We start from the raw sequence: 17,884 nt of genomic DNA on the forward strand, positions 1-17,884 counted from the left end.
AAAAACAGTAATTCAAAAAACATATATATATATATATATATATACTTCCCTTTTGTGGCACTGCTTCTTTCCTAATTTCTGAACTTGTTCCTATACAGTTAAATAGGTTTCCAGGAAAACATCTTTTTTTTTTTTAACATAATGAAAAGAGCAGATGTGAAATTAGAGAAAAACAGATTTCAAACTTCCCTCCTCCTCACCTTTTTAAAGGGAAAATAGATCTCTGGAGGGCTTTCTTGATTTATTCCAGGGGTTTTTCAAAATTACATCCTCAACAACAACAAATTTCCTGCTCCTTGGAACTCATTCACCAAATAAGCGATGACCTATTAAAATCCACTCCGTTGGGGCTCTGCCCTGCACCAACCCCCAACATATACATACATGTCCATATGTATCCAGTACCTCAAGAAGCTGACATACAAACCACTCAACATCTTTCATAAAAAAATCTCTTTTAATGAAGCAGCAAAGAGCAGCCCCAGTTCAGAAGCATGCAGGGTGGCTTAAGAGCTTGCAGGAAATGACAGCTGGTGGGCCGGGTGTCGGCCACCGTGCAGACGGCACGGCTAGGCTTTCGGCAGTCCCTGTGCTCCGGGAGGGCGCCCACCTCAGGAATACATGGTCAGCTGCAGCCAGTCCTGGATGGACACTTGAACTAGACCATCTGCATCTCTATCCAGAGACCTGAAGGCCCGGAACATGGCATCCAGGCGGACCAGGCAGCTGATGAAATTGTTGAAATCCATGCTTCCATCCTCGTCGGCATATCGGCGGATGATCATCTGGTAAAGCTGCTCATTCAGCTGGAACCCCGCTGCCTGGAGAGCCCCTCGCAGCTGAGAGCTTCCCAGAGCCCCAGAACGGTCCCGGTCATACTGCCTATAAACGCACTGCCACTTCCTGATGTTGTTCCAGAGGTACTTAAATTCCTCGAAGCCCAGCTTGCCAGTCGCGTCGCTGTCCATCACAGACACGATGCTCCGGCAGGTGTCAAGACTAAAGCCGTCCGTCTTCAGATCCTTGTGCTTAGAAAGGACCTTGTTGAGAATATTCATGAGGTCGGTGGCACCCACCTCCATGTCTGGCCCCGCCAGCTGTGCAAACTGTTGCCGAAACCGACGGACCTCCTCGCTTTCGTTGGCTTCCACATTGGTGAAATGCTGTTGGGTGGGAGGGGGCTCTGGGGTGTACTGAGCTGCGGCAGCCTCGCTGATGAAATTTACAATCCCTCCGACTATCCCGCCAATATTTCTTCCTCCTCCTCCTCCTCTTCTCTGACCACCTCCTCCAAGAAGGCCTCCAAGAGCTTCCCCAAGACCTCGATCGGCCCCTTCCAATAAAGCCTTTGCCAGAAACATGCTTTTGGTTTAACAAGTGAGTGTAAAGCGACTGATATCTTGGAGATGGTGTGGAGAGAGCTGAAATGGAGTCTCATTAGCTTACAGGTGGAAGAACTGGCTTTTCTGTACCTGCTAACAGGGCGCCACGCCCCTCCTGCTGAATGCCTGACTTCCATTAGGTCCTAGCACCTGCCAGTTTTTACAGGGCCTCGATAAAATACTCCCAAGCTATTGTGTGCATGACAAATTACCAAAAATACTATTTTAAAATGTAACATATTAAAATACACGCTTCTGTACACCAATGATTTCTCCACATCTGAAAGATGACACGCATTTTCCTAACAGAAGCTAAATGATTCAAAGATATCAAGAAATGTTTTTCCAATGGAGGATTTGTTGTTAGGGCAGAACGGGAGAATGGTTCCCTAATCCCTTTCCTTTAGCAAAGATTCCCCAAGTCCAATGTTCCTAAGAAAAACTTGGAAGAGGGACGGGGGATTAAGATGCAGGGTCCCCAGGACCCATCCTTAGAGACTCTGACTCTGTAGTCTGCTGTTGGTCTAATGATCTACACTTTTGGAATCTTTTCTGAAGTGTAACAGGCATATGCAGAGCTCAGAGAATTTCATGCCCTGTACACACCCATGTTTTCACAGCCAGATCAAGAGATAGAATATTACCACACCCCAGAACCTCTTTCCTCCCAAGGGTAACCACTACTCTGATGGTGAACACCATCGACTAATTGCTGTACTTTAAATAAATGGAATCATACAATATATACTTCTTTGTGCCTTGTTTTTAAAATTTGAACTAAAGTTTCTAAAAACTGCGGTGGAATACATAGAACATGGAATTTACCATCCTAACTGTTTTTAAGAGCTCAGATCCATGTCATTCGGTATATTCATATTATCGTGCGACCATCTCTACCATCCATCTCCGGAAACTTTTTCATCTTCCCAAACTGAAGCTCTGTCCCCGTTAAACCCCAACTCCCCATTCCTTCCTCCCGCCAGGCCCTGACAACCACCATTCTTACTTTTTGGCTCCATGGACTTGACTGTTTTAGTGTACCTCGTGTAAGTGGAATCACATAGGACTCGTCCTTGGGTGACCAGCTAATTTCACCCAGCATGATGGGTCCAAGGTCCATCCATGTTGTAGCATGTGTCAGAACTTAATTTCCTTTTTACAGCTAAATAATATTCCACTATATGTGGAGAACACATTTTGTTTAGCTACTCATCTGTTGGGGAGGTTGCTTTTGTGAATAATGCTATCAATGTGGGTGGACACGTATTTCTTCAAGTTCCTGCTTTCAATTCCTTGGAATATTTACCCAGAAGCAGAACTGTCGGATCATATGGTAATTCGGTTTCTGATTTTTTGAAGAGCCTCCATACTGTTTTCCATGGTAGCTCTACTATTTTACAGTTCCCCCAACAGTGCGTGAGGTTCCAACTTCACACCCCAGCCAACACCTCTTCCTGCCCTCCCTTCCTTCCAGCTGTCCTGACAGTGACCATCCTAATGCCTCAGAGGTGCTAATATCTCATTATGGGTTTTGATTTGCATTTCCCTAATGATAACAGACTGTCCCCTCATTACTGATTTTTGTGTCTGGCTTTTTTTTGCATTTGTGAGATTTGCTTTGATTTTTTTCGGTAAGTATCTGAAGTCAGTCTATGACATGCAATCCCTCACAATACTCTGGGGGACCCTATCTTTGATACAAGCTAGAGAGGGAGGGCCCCAGCCCGTCGGAGGTCTCTGGAAGGTCTGCTGGTGAGCTCAGGGAAAGGTGGCTAGGACATAATAACTAAATCATCACATCCCTTAGCATTTTGGAAATCAATTTCAAATCTGCAAAATGATGGTAATACCATCTCTCTGCCTCCTTCCTAATGACTCAATGTCATTTGTTAGGTATCAGGACTTGGACTCAGTGTTTAGGATACAGAGGTGAATATACATCAGGACTGCTGTGCTCAAGGACCGAGGACGCCCACCGAAAACTAGTTGCAATTATAACCGGACGTCTGTGTTCACATTTCTACTATTAATACTAAACTCTTACATTTGCATGTAGCATTCTTTGGTGTTTAGGTATCACAGAATTCCTCTGAAAGACAAAACACTCACAATAAGGAAAGAAAACTTCAGGGAAGGTGGGCTACTGACGAAAGGTGGGGTGCTGTATTATCAAGCATGCTGGGTGCCCAAAAGGGGAGCGGTGAATTCTGCCAAGGAGAGCATTTACCTGCACATGTGCAGGCCTACCTACAGGGCTACCCAGAGCTCTTCGAACAGACGACCGATGAGAAGGGACAGCACAGCCAAAATACAGAGGGGCTAACAGGACATGTGGTCTTTAAGTGACAGACCAACATGATGACAGTCCATGGCCGGGCACAATGGGCAATAAACGCAGATCCCCAGACCAGACTCGGGCTGGAAAGGGCTTTGAAGTGCCGTGTGACAGCCGGCCTCTCCGTGGGAGCTACCGAGGCTCGGGTGTAAGGTTGAGAGGAGATGAGCTGTGAAGTTACTGTGTACGCTGTACAGTTCTGGAATTGAAAGATGGTTGGTCCAGCTAGTGTTAGGGAGGGAACAGTAGCTGGGGGACGCTGCTCTGTTCAGGGCATCGGAGCGAGGTCTCCTCCTGCCACACCCAGTGGTTTGTGTAAAACTCTCCCAAAGACTGGGTTTATGACACAGTGACTCCAATAACTGGTCTCATGGGCACAATGAAATGGCCTCTGTGAACACCAAAGGCCGAATGTCTTCCTTAACCACACAGAAGAAAGCACCACAAAAGGGTTATCTTCGTTTTAGGGGATCACAGGGCCATCTGGCCGCAGACAGATCGGAATCCATTCCCATGAGCTCCCCTCAGAGGAAATTATATGGGCTTTGTTTTTTATAATATTGCGAATTAACTTGAGAGCCACCACCACCACATAAAACATGCCTCCTCGTGCCCAGCTGAAGTGGTTTGCGCTGAGGCTTAAATCCAATTCCCCTCCTTTACTTTCCGTGAAGATGGAGGGCATTTGGCTAACAGTTTCTCATAAGCCATCCTGGAATAAAACACTGCTATTAGATTAACAAGCCTTTTCTTCTCTGGACTATTTAATCCCCTGAGGCTATTTATTAGAACATTAATAGCCACTTTGGTTGCCGTCTGGGGGAACTAACTCTACTGTCCAGATCTGGAGGAAGAAAGAGTAAGGGAAGAGAAAATTCAGACTCCATGTGAGGGGGGAAGTTACTGAACTTAAAGCCTACACAGTGATACATACAGGAATTCCATTAGCAACATTATTCATAATGGCCCCCAAGTAGAAACAACCTGAATGCACCAACCAGTGAATAACCCAAACACAGTGTATCCAGATATTGGGTGTTATTTGGCAATTAAAGAGGACAAATTACTGATCCCCGCTACAGCAAGGATGGCCTGCAAAAACGTTACGCTAAGTGACAGAAACCAGACACATGAGACCATATTCTGTATGATTCCAATAAGTGAGACGTCTAGAAAAGGCAAATCTGTAGAGACAGAAAGTCTTTCTTCTAGACTAGGTCTAGAATCACACCTTAGGACTCACAACTCTGTAGTGGTTCCCCAGGGTGGAGAGGCAGCTGACGGCAGGAACTAACACTTAACGTCACAAGGAGACACCGTGGAAATGTTCTCAGACTGATTTATGGTGATGGGTGCACAACTTGGCAAATTTACTCTAAAAATCATTGACTTGCAGGCTTGAAATGGTGAATGATATGTTATGCAAAAGAAAAACCACCTCAAGAAAGTTATATATAGGGGCGCCTGGGTGGCTCAGTCGGTTAAGCGTCCGACTTCGGTTTAGGCCATGATCTCATGGTTCATGGGTTCAAGCCTCGCGTCAGGCTCTGTGCTAACAGCTAGCTCAGAGCCTGGAGCCTGTTTCGGATTCTGTGTCTCCCTCTCTCTCTGCCCCTCCCCTGCTCACGTTCTGTCTGTCTGTCTCTCTCTTTCAAAAAAAAAGCATTAAAGCAAAAGAGAGTTATATATACATACATATATGTACATATATATGCATACATATACATATGTATACATATGTAGGGCCCGACTGTGTCTCAATAAAACTATACTAGCAAAACAAGCATCAGGCTGGATTTGGTCCATCAGCTGTAGTTTGCTGACCGCTGCTCTATTTCCTAAGCTGATGAAAACAAAGCATGTTGGNTTATATATGCATACATATACATATGTAGGGCCCGACTGTGTCTCAATAAAACTATACTAGCAAAACAAGCATCAGGCTGGATTTGGTCCATCAGCTGTAGTTTGCTGACCGCTGCTCTATTTCCTAAGCTGATGAAAACAAAGCATGTTGGTAAGGCTTAAGGACTGATTGAGAGAGCGTGGTCAGTCTTTAGAGTGCCCACTGTTAATCTGTAGGATACCCTACATCCCACATTTGATTTAAAATCTCAACAGAGAGGGTTTGAAGTAAAAAGAATACTGACGAATAGTTCTAGTCTCAGTCCCGAAACGGAGCAGTTCTATAGCTCTGAGCACATTACTTCCTCTCTCTGGCTGGCCACCTTCTGCAAAATGAGGAAGGCCCTGTCAGCACTAGAATTCTAGGAGTCTGGAATTTCACATGTCCTGAAATGGTGATGGTGGCGTCATTTCTACCTTGCCTTTCCTTTCCTTCTGGTGCCCAAGTGTTTTTATGCTACATGTTGACTTCATCTTCCTTTTTCTTGGGTCTGGCTCCACCTCTTTTAAGGACATACCCTCATCCCCACTTTGACACACTGTCTGGTTTTCAAAAGTGTTCCTGGTGGCGACCCATCAAGAACGCCAAGATGGGGGTGCTGGACCCAGAAGGACATACAAGTTCCCACTTGCAGTGAAGCCTTTCTGGGGTGGGATGGGTGGTGGGGACTTTCACCTCACTGCAGCATGATCTGGACCAGACCTTCCTAATTTATTGATGAGGATGTCATGTTGGATGAAATCAAAAGCCTTTCTAGAGCCCATATAGATAATATCTATTTCTTCTTATCATTGTGGACCGTCACTCAGTCATAGGAGGAAATTAAATTGGTCTGACACAATTTGCTCTTTACAAAGCTCTGTTCTTTACTTCCTTATGCTCACAGAGGAGGGCAGTGATTGCTCGCTTGCACTAATAAAAAAAAAGTTAAGCTTTAATTCATATAGCCTCCTTTCTGTTTCTTCTAAGCACCTCCTACATGTGCTTGCATTGAGGAGTCAAAAAGTGTATAATTCTCATGCTTAAGTGGATATTCCTAATGGAACACTCAGTGAGAGAAAATACCATAATGGATTGAATGGAGGAGCTCAGTCAACCGGAGACGTGAAGAAGGGAATGGTCAGACATACAGGACCACCAAACATTTAGGACAACGCGTATGACTGCACAGAAAGAAGCTTATAGCCTTTTTCTGTTAATTGTGTCGTATAAGTTATAGGTAGCTTTCATATAACAAATCATGCTTAACTGAGACTTAGAATCAACCAGAGTTCTTTTCATATGAGCTAGGAGATACTACATTACAAATCAAACCTGAGCTGGAAATTTAAAGAGAGAAGACTTCACTGTTGGTGAGTATTCACCTCTGCCACTGTAGAGAGAAAGCAGCCACAGGCAATCCATAGATGGATGGGCACGGCTGTGTCTCAGTAAAACTTTATTAAACAAAACAGGCATCAGGCTGGATTTGGTCCATCAGCTGTAGTTTGCTGACCGCTGCTCTATTTCCCAAGCTGATGAAAACAAAGCATGTTGGCGAGGTCTAAGGACTGATTGAGAGACCGTGGTCAGGCCTTACAATGCCCACTATTAATTTGTAGGATACCCCACGTTTGATTTAATAGTGACCACCCTTTATTCTCTTCTTTATTTCTTTACTCTTTATTCTTGTCTCCTCTGTCTGCCTCTTGCTGATAACCCTCCCTTGGCTCTACTAGTGTTATTTGTCTTTATAGATGAGAGAGACTGATTTCGAACTCCTCAGCTATCTATAGTCTAGCATGAGCTCGTTATCTTTTTTACCAGTAACACTGCATAACAGACCATCGCCTGATAAAATTTAGGTAGGTGGTTATTCTTTCCATTCTGTAAAAGAATTTTGAAAAATGTCATGATTTTTTCCTCTTTCTGTCTGCCTTCTAACCAGTACTTGGTTCTTCTGGCATTTACTATGTCCTTTGTTTAAATATTAGACAGGAAAAGCGTGTGTGTACTTCAGCACTTTGACACTCCAGCATTGTTGGCTATTGTAAACTTGGGTAGATCTTTTATTCCTGTTTCACATTATGTGGAATGAATGCCGAGTTCTTTCCTGTCTGGCCAGTTCTTGGTATCAGCGCCAGTGTTAAATCACGAGTGCCAACGACAACAAGCACTCGGCTTGCCCCTTCCTGTTAGAGAAGGTGGGGTGCTGTGGCATGCAGATTTTCCACTCACGCTGGGAGTCAGGACCAGGCGCTTGTGCAGCTTGAGTGACTGGCAGTAAATAGAGAACTCTTTCTGAGTAGGATAAGATGAACTTTTCTGTTCAGTTGTACATGTTGCCCTGAAAGTTTGGGACCATATGTCTTGGAAAGTAAAAAGTATTTACTGTCTGGCTCCTTATGGGAAAAGCCCCATATGGGGGTTTCCCATATGGGAAATACAGTCTTTGCCACCAGTGAGCTTACATACCACTAGAGCGATGGAAGCGATGAAACACTAAGCTGAGTGCATCAGAAGATGCGGTGAGGAGACACAGGACTTGCTACTAGTAAGAGGTAAAAGGCAGAGGGCATGGTGCACTGTGGGCTAGCAACGTGGATGAGCTGTGTCGTGACATATTTGAAGACTCTGTCTCACAGGTACATCAGAGACTGCCGGCGAGGCGGCCAAACACAGCCCTGCTCAGTACCCGGGGGCTGAAGGAATACGAAATAGACAATTGTGCTGTAATGGCCATTCTGCAATCTCGTTATAACTGTGAAAACGACTGCATTCTAACGATCGCCGGTTTAGCCAGTGTTGTTCCTGAATCTCATTAAGTCTACTTCGATCCCTTCAAGAGTGCTGGCAAAAGAATCTAGTATTTAAAACAGAATTATGGATACAAAAAATGTCGAGACACCACCATCGTCTCAGCCTTCGAGTCATCTGGACACTGGCTCATCGGAGGCAGAGTTCAGTGTGCCTTCGTGAAAATAAAGAAGCTAAATTCGACAGAAAGATGAAAAAGATGAAGAAGGTCTTTTCTCTTTTTCAAGGAGATCAGACCTCTCGGGAGGAAATGACTCTAAACTAGTGAACTCCGGCACACCTTGGATCATGAATGCCATGTTTCTGTGGGGCTTTACCTGCTGTCACATGCATTCCTGGGAGTCTGAAGGGGTCTGCCAGTGTCAGAGGGGGCTGAACCAACAGTGTAGTTTTTAGGGACAAAACGGAGACAAAACCATTATGTTTATAGCAGTGCTACCAAAAATAGCCAAAGTATGGAAAGAGCCCAAATGTCCATCGACTGACAAAAATGGATAAGGAAAATGTGGCATATATATGCAATGGAATACTACTTGGCAATCAAAAAGAATAAAATCTTGCCATTTGCAATAACGTGGATGGAACCAGAGTATACTACGCTAAGCGAAATAAGTCAGGCGGAGAAAGACAGATATCGTATGATTTCACTCATATGTGGAATTTAAGAAACACAACAATTTAAGAAACACACATTAGGAGAAGGGAAGGAAAAATAAGATAAAAACGGAGAGGGAGGCAAACCATAGGAGACTCTTACATACAGAGAACCAACTGGGGGTTGCTGGAGGGGAGGTGGGTGGGGGGATGGGCTAAGTGGGTGATGGGCACTGAGGAGGGCATTGTTGGGATGAGCACCGGGTGTCGTATGTAAGTGATGAATCACTGGGTTCTACTCCTGACACCAATACTACACTGTATGTTAACTAACTTGAATTTAAATTAAAAGAAAAAAAATTACTTAGTTTTTATAGACTAGTCAAGAATGCACATGGAAAGATAAGGGAATGTGGGGAGATAGGTCTTTTTCCCGAACCCCAAATACCAACACAACTGCATTGGATTTAGGGAGAGACTGAAGGAAGCTTCCGGCAGCTGTCTGTGCTGCGAACATTTACAGTTGCTGGAAGAGCCACAAGAACACCCCACCCTTTCTCGTTCCCACCCTTCCTCCCTCCTACCCTCCCCCCCATGAAGCATTCAGTTTAGTAAGATAAACTACTCTGAGGGAAACAAACTATGGCGTTCCTGAACTTCTTGTCTTTCCCATGGAACATTCCCCAGCTAAATCACTTAGAGAGACTGAGAAAACAAGCCCAGCGTGGAAGTGGCTCAAGGGCGTGGTGACCATTGCATAATTCGCCTTCTCAAAACAAAGCAAATCTTCACAGGCGCAGATGTGCAGACGTGTTAAAGACAAAAAGGAAAGAAAGACAGACAAAGATGGAAAAGGAAGAAAAGCAAGCAAGAAGAAAGGAAGGTCACGTGCGCTAGTCACTGATTCCCCAGATGGTTTTGTCCACCTTCTGGTGTGCTGGAGATCAAAAGGAAAGTGCTGGAAAGACCATCTCACTGTCTACAGTGAAAGCCAAGGCACACTATGCAAAGAAGTGACAAACACTCACGTCTATAAGGAATGTGTGAGCCCGTGGAAGCGGCCCACGGGGAAGTTGACTGGCCAAGCAGGCTGCCCGGACTCACCAGACTCCTAACGGCCTGGAGCCCACCGTATCCTCCAGTTCAGAGTGAAGCGGCTAACCGGGGGTTCTTTTCATCCTTGTTACTGCTCCCTTCCCCACTTCCGAGTCTTCCCGTACTGAACACTTAGCCCCAGAGAAACGACGGGGCTGCCGGCAGGTACCATCAGTGATCAATAGATAGAGCCTCATGATCTGCTGTCCTGACAATCCTGGAACTGCTAGTGATGACAGTTTGGCACCTGAAGGGAGGGCAACCTCACCAGATGTTATTTCTAATTTTGATCAAATATCCTGATGAGCACACGGTCTAAGATGTGCTCGAAACTCCCTCCTTGGTTCCTACTTCGTGGTGTTTCCCATCTCCCCATCTCCTGTCCTTATTTGTATATCTCTGCTGTTGTCCTTCCCGTCCCCACGTTCACATTTAGAGAAGCTCCGTTTAAAATTACTTTCCTGGTATCTAGAGTCAAAGAGGAGAATGCTACATGAATCCCACAAGTAAGAGTCCAAGCAAGAAGTTCTTCTGTTTTCCCAACTTGCATGGGTGGAGCTGACGATTTACTTCTCCTTCCTCCTAAATAGTCATGAAGCTTTCTAGTAGTACAACTACAGTGTCACGGACGGGGAGAGATTACCTGCGTGCCGCAAGCAAGCTGAGGAAAGGGCACTGGGCACTACCCAGGGAAGGGTGCTTAAGCGCGTCATGTTAAAGAACAGTGTATCTTTGAGATCACAGAATAGCTCACTAGGAACATTAGTGTGCTCCGGGTAAAGGGAAAAAGAAGCCGTGTCCTGGCTTGTGTCATCAAGTTGTAAATTCCTCGTGAAGTATCTTTTCCCAGCAGTCAATAGAGACCTGGGACTTCCCGTGCCAGACAGGAGGGAATAAGCCCGGCTGAGCCTCCCTTTCCTTCCAAGTACAACTAGAAACTCCAATCAAGGGGCGCCTGGGCAGCTCAGTCGGTTGAGCATCCAACTTCAGCTCAGGTCATGATCTCACCAGTGGTGAGTTCGAGCCCCGCTTTGGGCTCTGTGCTGACAGCTCAGAGCCTGGAGCCTGCCTCGGACTCTGGGTCTCCCTCTCTCTCTTTCAGCAATAAATAAACATTAAAAAAAAAAAAGGAAAATAAAAGAAACTCTAATCAAAGTAGAAAAGGCAACTACCTCTGGACAAGGTACCATAGCAGGAGGGTTCAAAAGAATGAGGAGTAAGGCGGCCGAGTCATGGGAGACCAAAGGCAAGATGACATCATCATTAAATTGTTCAAAGGGAAGAACCAGCAACTCAGTTCTATTCACAACAAAAATATATTCAGGAATCACTGCAAAATAAAGTTGCTCTCAGATGAGGAAATAACGCGAGCACAGTCCTAGGTACGTACCCAGGTGAAATGAAAGCCTACATTGACACAAAAATCTATACAGTAATATTCACAGTCTGTAGTCATAATTGCCCCAGATTGGAAAGTAACCAAACACTCTTGGTTGGGAAATGGATACACCAAGAATGCTATGTCCATACAGCGCGACACCACGCAGCAAGAAAAGGGAACAAACGACTGATACACACAGCACGGCTCGATTTCAGACGCATTACGCCAAGTGAAAGAAGGCGGACTCCAGAGGATATATGCCCTCCGATTCCATCTATATGGCATCTCAAAAGGGCAAAGCTATACGGCTGGAGGGACTGCTGGGGGTTAAGGGCAAGGCAAGGATCTGAAAAAGAATAGCTACAGGGGATACTTTTTGCACCTGCGATGTATCTCGAATGGAGTGGTAGTTACATGCCTGTATTAACCCTCATAAAACTGCAACCAAGAGAGTAGACTTAACTGTCGATTTTGTATGTTAAAAAAACACATTAAAAATAGAGAACTTGTAATCTTGATACATTTTTCTTAAGGAGACTTTCTGACAATTCAGTTACTAAACTGCGTGTACTGACATATTCCTAAGCGGACAACCATACCCCAACACAATGGCTAACAGCCAAGCTTTAATTGAAGCCTTTGTCATAAAACGTTATTTGAAAATAAAATCTACTTGGTCGTCACACATTTGGGGGCAAGTCCAAAACCTTCAGGATAGAACAGTACCACCCCTGTCATCGATGTATGGACTTTGATCGAAATATTTAAGTTCCTGCCGGTTACAGAAGCCTTTGCAATATCTGTATTATGGACATGGTTTTTATGGTCACAGTTTTTATTTCCAAGTTGGTATATAAAATAAGCAGGTCCTCTCACAGCCAGTCCAACACACGTGCGCAGACCCCCGCACGTCATTACATTGCGACTAGTGCTGCTCATTAAAGGGGACATACAGAATCATGAAATTACACCGTGGGCTCGGCCTTGCTTCCTCTAACAGCGACCTGCCAAGTTCTTCGAATGCCGCACTGACTCAGGCCCTGTGGGGACGGGGGGAGTAAGGGTGTTAGCAGGGTAAAGACCGCGGTTTAACATACCCTGTCAAAGAGTGCGAAGAGCTGTCTCAAGACGTCTGACACGGGCAGCTTTAAATACTCCGCAAATTCTTCAATCCCGATTCTTCCTCCTTTTGAAGAGCCAGCGATGGCTGCGTACTCATCCAGTTGCTTACGGACACTATCCCAATCTAACCTAAGCGAACGAACAATCGTAGTCACGTGCTGTCAGCCCCTTACGATCCACGTGGACCTTTTATGAACATTGCTTTGTTTGTTTGTCTGAGGGGAAAATACTGTACGTGGTACATTTGAAAATGAGGATAAAATGGGTATTTGGGTTTTTTAAAAAAAATTTTCATGTTTTCTAATTTATTTCTGGGAAAGAGAGAGACAGCATGCGCAGGGGAGGGTCAGAAAGAAAGGGAGACACAGAATCCGAAGCAGGCTTCAGGCTCTGAGCTGTCAGCACAGAGCCTGACGCGGGGCTTGAACCCGCGAGCTGTGAGATCACGACCTGAGCCGAAGTCAGAAGCTTAATCGACTGAGCCACCCAGGTGCCCCTAAAATGGGTATTTTGGATGTATAGAGTCTTCTGAGGTTTTTTTAATGTTTATTTATTTATTCATGAAAGACAAAAAGCAAGTGGGGGGAGGAGCAAACAGAGGGGGAGACACAGAACCAGAAGCAGGCTCCAGGCTCAGTGTTGTCAGCACAGAGCCCGACGTGGGGCTCAAACCTACAAACCATGAGATCATGATCTGAGTCAAAGTCAGAGGCTTAACTAACTGAGCCACGCAGGTGCCCCCAGACTTCTGACTTTTTTTTAAGGATATTAGTAAGACTATAACTTCCCCAAATATCTCGGTGAAAGAAAAGTAACTGAGAAGAAGAGCAATGTGACAGAATAAGAAATGACTCCTGAAAAGAAAATAAGAAATCATATTTTAATCTAAATATTGCCGATTAAGTCAATAGTACTTATTGAGTTGTTAAAAAAAAAAATACCATTCTTAATTTCAAAGGAGCTTCCAGGCTGATAATGAGCTCACATTTCACAAAATGTTGTGACACGGAGGTTCATTAGACAGGACACACTTCCTCTAATATTAGTTATCAAAACACTGAAACACCAGAAAATGTTCTGTAGCTTCCAGCACATCTGTCTTTGTCTTGTACTATTAAACACATAACTGCTTTCTTCTGTATCCAATTTCAGTAACTATCTAAACTTTTCAAATATCTAAACAAATATTATAAATATAATATCAAAATGTGTTTGCTATCTAGAAGATATAAATAATACTTGCTCTATCAGCTATGGAAATATTATCTTTAAATACTGACCTTTAGGGCCCCCTGGGTGGCTCAGTCGGTTAAGCACCTGACTTTGTCTCAGGTCATGATCTCGAGGTTCATGGGTTCAAGCCCCGCATTGGGCTCTGTGCTGACAGCTCAGAGCCTGGAGCCTGCTTCAGATTCTGCCTCTCCTTCTCTCTCTGCACCACCCCCCCAACCCCCTGCACTCTGTGTTTCTCTCAAAAATAAATAAATGTTTAAAAAAAAACATTAAAAAAATAAGTTAATATTGGTCTTTAACACAATAACTGGTTCTGCAGTTTCTTCCTAGGGAGGATGCCAAGACCAAGGGAAACAATACATTCTCCAAATCCCTAATAGGGCTGAAAACAGAGTGAATGATAGTAAGTGGGGAATCCGGGGTTACACCTTTCATGGCAGATGGTTCAAATGGGTTGTTCCTAAAAGCACAAAGGGATGTTTTGGCCTTAAAAAAAAAAAGTATGTACCGAGAAGAAAAAGGAGATTGAGGGGTAAGTACTTAAAATTCAGTGGTAGTCGGAATTGCTTCTCTACAGGCCAATTCATTTTTCACATGAGAAGGTCTGACCACCACATGCCAGTCCCATCCAATTAGGCCGTCCTTCTTGCAAGAAGGCAGTGGGACAGGCTAATTGCTCTGAGACCCTTCTGAGTGGAGAGGCGGATCTGTGCTGTTCTATATCTAGTATCTCAGTCTCCTCCTGTGACCAAGACACATGTCTCTGCGTTAACCCTTCTCGAAAAAAACACAGCTAGATGAGCTAAGTGGGAGATAAATCCACACCCCGGGCTTCCTTAATAAACGCCATGGAGGTTCTAGAGCCCAGCATTAATGAAACCGGGGAAAATAGGCATGGGGGCTCCCAATCCCTTTGGGACACCTTTACAAAAGTGTAGCAATTTAAAGGTACACTTACTTCAATTTCCGGCTAATTTTGGTAAATTCCACCAACCCGGCTTCCATGGGCAGTGTCAACTGTCCTGCTGAAATCATTAATCTGCAGTCTTCGTAGGTGTGGTCTGTTACTGGAATCCCCAAAGCTCTAAATGGCACGTGAAAGCAAACAAATTCAATTAAAAAAAAAAAAAAAAGGTAATGATTTTTTCATTAAGCCTGAGCTGGTCAACACACAACAGTGAACAGGAAAGTGGTCACTACTTTTTAAATCAGTAGCTTTGGCTCGTTACTGCCAAAGAGACGCACTTCTCTCCTGCACGGACTTCCTTCCGCCGAGTGAATCCCCTTATGTCTGTATGCTTCGGTCCGCTGGTCATTTTGTTTTGTGTTTTAACCGTGACAAAAGCTGACTTCGGTCTCAGGGAAAGGAGGAAGACTTAGGTTCCATTCTGGCGGAGTCTCGTACCAGCTGTGGACCTTTCGGCTCTTACCCTAAGCCTCGCTTTTGCCATCTGTACATGGGAATAGTGACCCTACACTGGAGCAGACACCTTTATCTGTACACAGTGTAAGCGAACATTCTCTCCAAATCACTAGCCATCTGCATTGTTCTGTCTCTCAAAACTGGAGATCACCTCTTGCTATGTAGTCTTCTGAAAATGCTAAAGGGAACTAACAATAAGCTCACGATTTCTTCCAAACCTAAACATCCACCATCCTGGAGGGAGCACATGGCCCTTGCTAGCTCCCTCCTGCTCAGAGATCTAATAATGAACTAGACCTGAAAAATAATATATTAACGAGGACTTGAAGAAACACCGAGTACCAAGAAGAAAGCCTGTGCAGAACATAACATAATTTCCTGAAGATTCCTCTTCACAAAACTTTTATTCACAAATATTCAGTGAGAATCATGAAGTTAGGTCTTCACCTGTATTTGGTTTTGCTGAATCACTGTGAAGAACATGACATTTTCAATGAATGTGATATGAGTAAAATATTTTTTCCTATCGACAGACAACAAGGCTGTTCTGACTAATAAACATTCTGGTATAAGAATATGTAAGCATGAAAATAAACATTTTAAAGATTTTGGGAATGTGTAATTTATAATGCTCAACAGAGAGCATACCCATTAAGAGTTTTGGGGTTTGGATAACAGGAAGTAGGGATTTGAGTCCCAGACCAGACCCTCACTACCTGCTATGATCCTGGGCAAACAACTTCCCCTCCCTGAGTCTCAGGTCCCTCGCTTGCCTCCTAGAAGTGCTGTGAGGTTACGTCAGGGACCCTGAGTAAACAGCACAGTACTTGGTAAGTATTTACTAAGAGTAGCGGTACTACCACTATGTTATGTCTTTACCACTTTCAAGTGCTTTTGTCATACACTTTGCCAGGTGGGTCTCAGGAAAACCAATTCCACGAGAGAGGAGAGACAAGTATTCTAACTCCAACTTTACCCAGGAGGAAAAGGAGCCCTTGAGGGCCTGGTCTGTCCATAGTTGTGCAGCTAATAGAGGTCTTTCCTACTCTTTATCCAAGGCCCTTAGACCTCCACACCTTCAAATTCAGAAACAAACAAACAAACAAACCCCCAAACAGCTGCCTAATCAAATCCCTGCTCTGTTTTTAGGCACATTTTGGGGAAGTCAAAATATCTGGTATACATTGCCTCCGTTCTAAAATTTATCTTAGTTCCAAACTTTTGGACAAAATCTCATAGGAAAACATAAGGAGGAAGGGAAGAAAACATACAAGCAAATTTTGTAACTCCTCTAGAAACTGGGAAAATTTCACACATGATAAAATTTTTTTGAACATTTCAAAATTTATTGTTTTGAAAATAAATTTATTCCGCTGCAGAATATTAATATATGTATATGTATTATGTATAACATATACATAATAAAAATAGAATCTTGCTTATAAGACCAAATTCAGTCATGAAGCTACACTCAGGGTTCTCATTTGAAGTTTTACCAGGAATAAATCTCACTGGTCTATGAGCATCAACCCCGCTACTGGAATGGCAGGAGGAGGGGTGCCTGGCGTGAGGGTGTGCACCTGAAAGCCGCTAGGGCTGCTTGGGTGATGGCAGGTATAATGCACATTCTTTCATTTCAGGACAGCAGGAGATTTATCTAATCAGAGTAATGGGCAGTTAACACTCCCTTAAGTGCAGGACAATACTTGCCTCCTGTTTTGTGATTTATAAATCCTACATTTATAGCCATTCCTTAATGAGGGTGACTTTCCCCCTTTTCTGTGCCTCCATTGCGTTCCCTTGTAAACTTCCTCCTTTTTATTGTTATAATTATGAATGCCTTTGTGAGCCACCCAGCCTTGGCAGCTCTGCGGAGGCTGGGCCCTAGAAGGCGGCCCACGCAGGGCTCAGACTGTCACAAGGCTTTGTCCGACAGCCACAGACCAGCCTAGGAGAATCTGCCTGGTGGAAGTCACTGGCTGGTTTCTCCTGGCAATTGAATTCTCTCTATTCCTCTTCTGGCAACGACACGTGTCCATCAGTTTGGGGCTGCATCTGGGGAAAATATTTATAGCCTGTTTTACCACGTTCCTGGGCACATTTAAAATAGGTAACCAGGAATGAGTTAAGAAATGAGGCCCTCAGAATTAAAACAAACAAACAACCCAAATCCTAAAACTATGTAAAAACTATATATTTACCTATCGTTTAAAAACTGTTTATTGATTATGGTCATATATAGAAACTTACTCTGCCATTAAAGTCCGGACTCTAGAGGCATAAAGGATGGGATCGTTTTTTTCTTCATCACTTGGTACTTGAACAGGCATAAACTGCAAGACAAACACACTTACATAAATCAGGGGCGCCTGGGTGGCTCAGCTGGTTAAGCGTCTGACTTTGGCTCAGATCATGATCTCATGGTTTGTGAGTTCAAGCCCCACGTAGGGCTCTGTGCTGACAGCTAGCTCAGAGCCTGGAACCTGCTTCAGATTCTGTGTCTCCCTCTCTCTCTCTCTGCCCTTCCTCTGCTCACACTTTATCTCTTTCAAAAATAAATGAACATTAAACAAATTTTTTAAAATGTTACATAAATTAATTTATAAGCTGTCTATCA

At 44.1% G+C, this 17,884-nt stretch overlaps 2 protein-coding genes across 3 annotated transcripts in view; both read right to left on the minus strand.

Moving 5' to 3' along the window:
• LPCAT2 (lysophosphatidylcholine acyltransferase 2) overlaps positions 1-17,884 on the minus strand; it is a 66,747-nt gene that overhangs the window by 15,500 nt on the left and 33,363 nt on the right. For both annotated transcript variants that reach the window (XM_077751330.1, XM_077751331.1), the window contains exons 9-11: positions 17,518-17,600; positions 14,803-14,928; positions 12,587-12,740 (exon numbers count right to left, since the gene is read on the minus strand). In XM_077751330.1, coding sequence (XP_077607456.1) covers positions 12,587-12,740; positions 14,803-14,928; positions 17,518-17,600 — 363 coding nt within the window. The remainder of the gene's footprint in view (positions 1-12,586; positions 12,741-14,802; positions 14,929-17,517; positions 17,601-17,884) is intronic.
• CAPNS2 (calpain small subunit 2) lies at positions 461-2,379 on the minus strand. Its single transcript, XM_077751321.1, has one exon. It carries the CDS (start codon positions 1,359-1,361, stop codon positions 612-614), a length of 750 nt encoding a protein of 249 aa, XP_077607447.1. The 5' UTR covers positions 1,362-2,379; the 3' UTR covers positions 461-611.

The sequence above is a fragment of the Crocuta crocuta genome, unplaced genomic scaffold (assembly GCF_008692635.1).
Source record: "Crocuta crocuta isolate KB4526 unplaced genomic scaffold, BGI_CrCroc_1.0 scaffold124, whole genome shotgun sequence".
Taxonomy (NCBI): Eukaryota; Metazoa; Chordata; class Mammalia; order Carnivora; family Hyaenidae; genus Crocuta; species Crocuta crocuta.

What these genes read in the sequence shown, in the direction of transcription:
- CAPNS2 (XM_077751321.1), bottom strand. Translation starts at nt 1,361, where the DNA reads ATGTTTCTGGCAAAGGCTTTATTGGAAGGGGCCGATCGAGGTCTTGGG.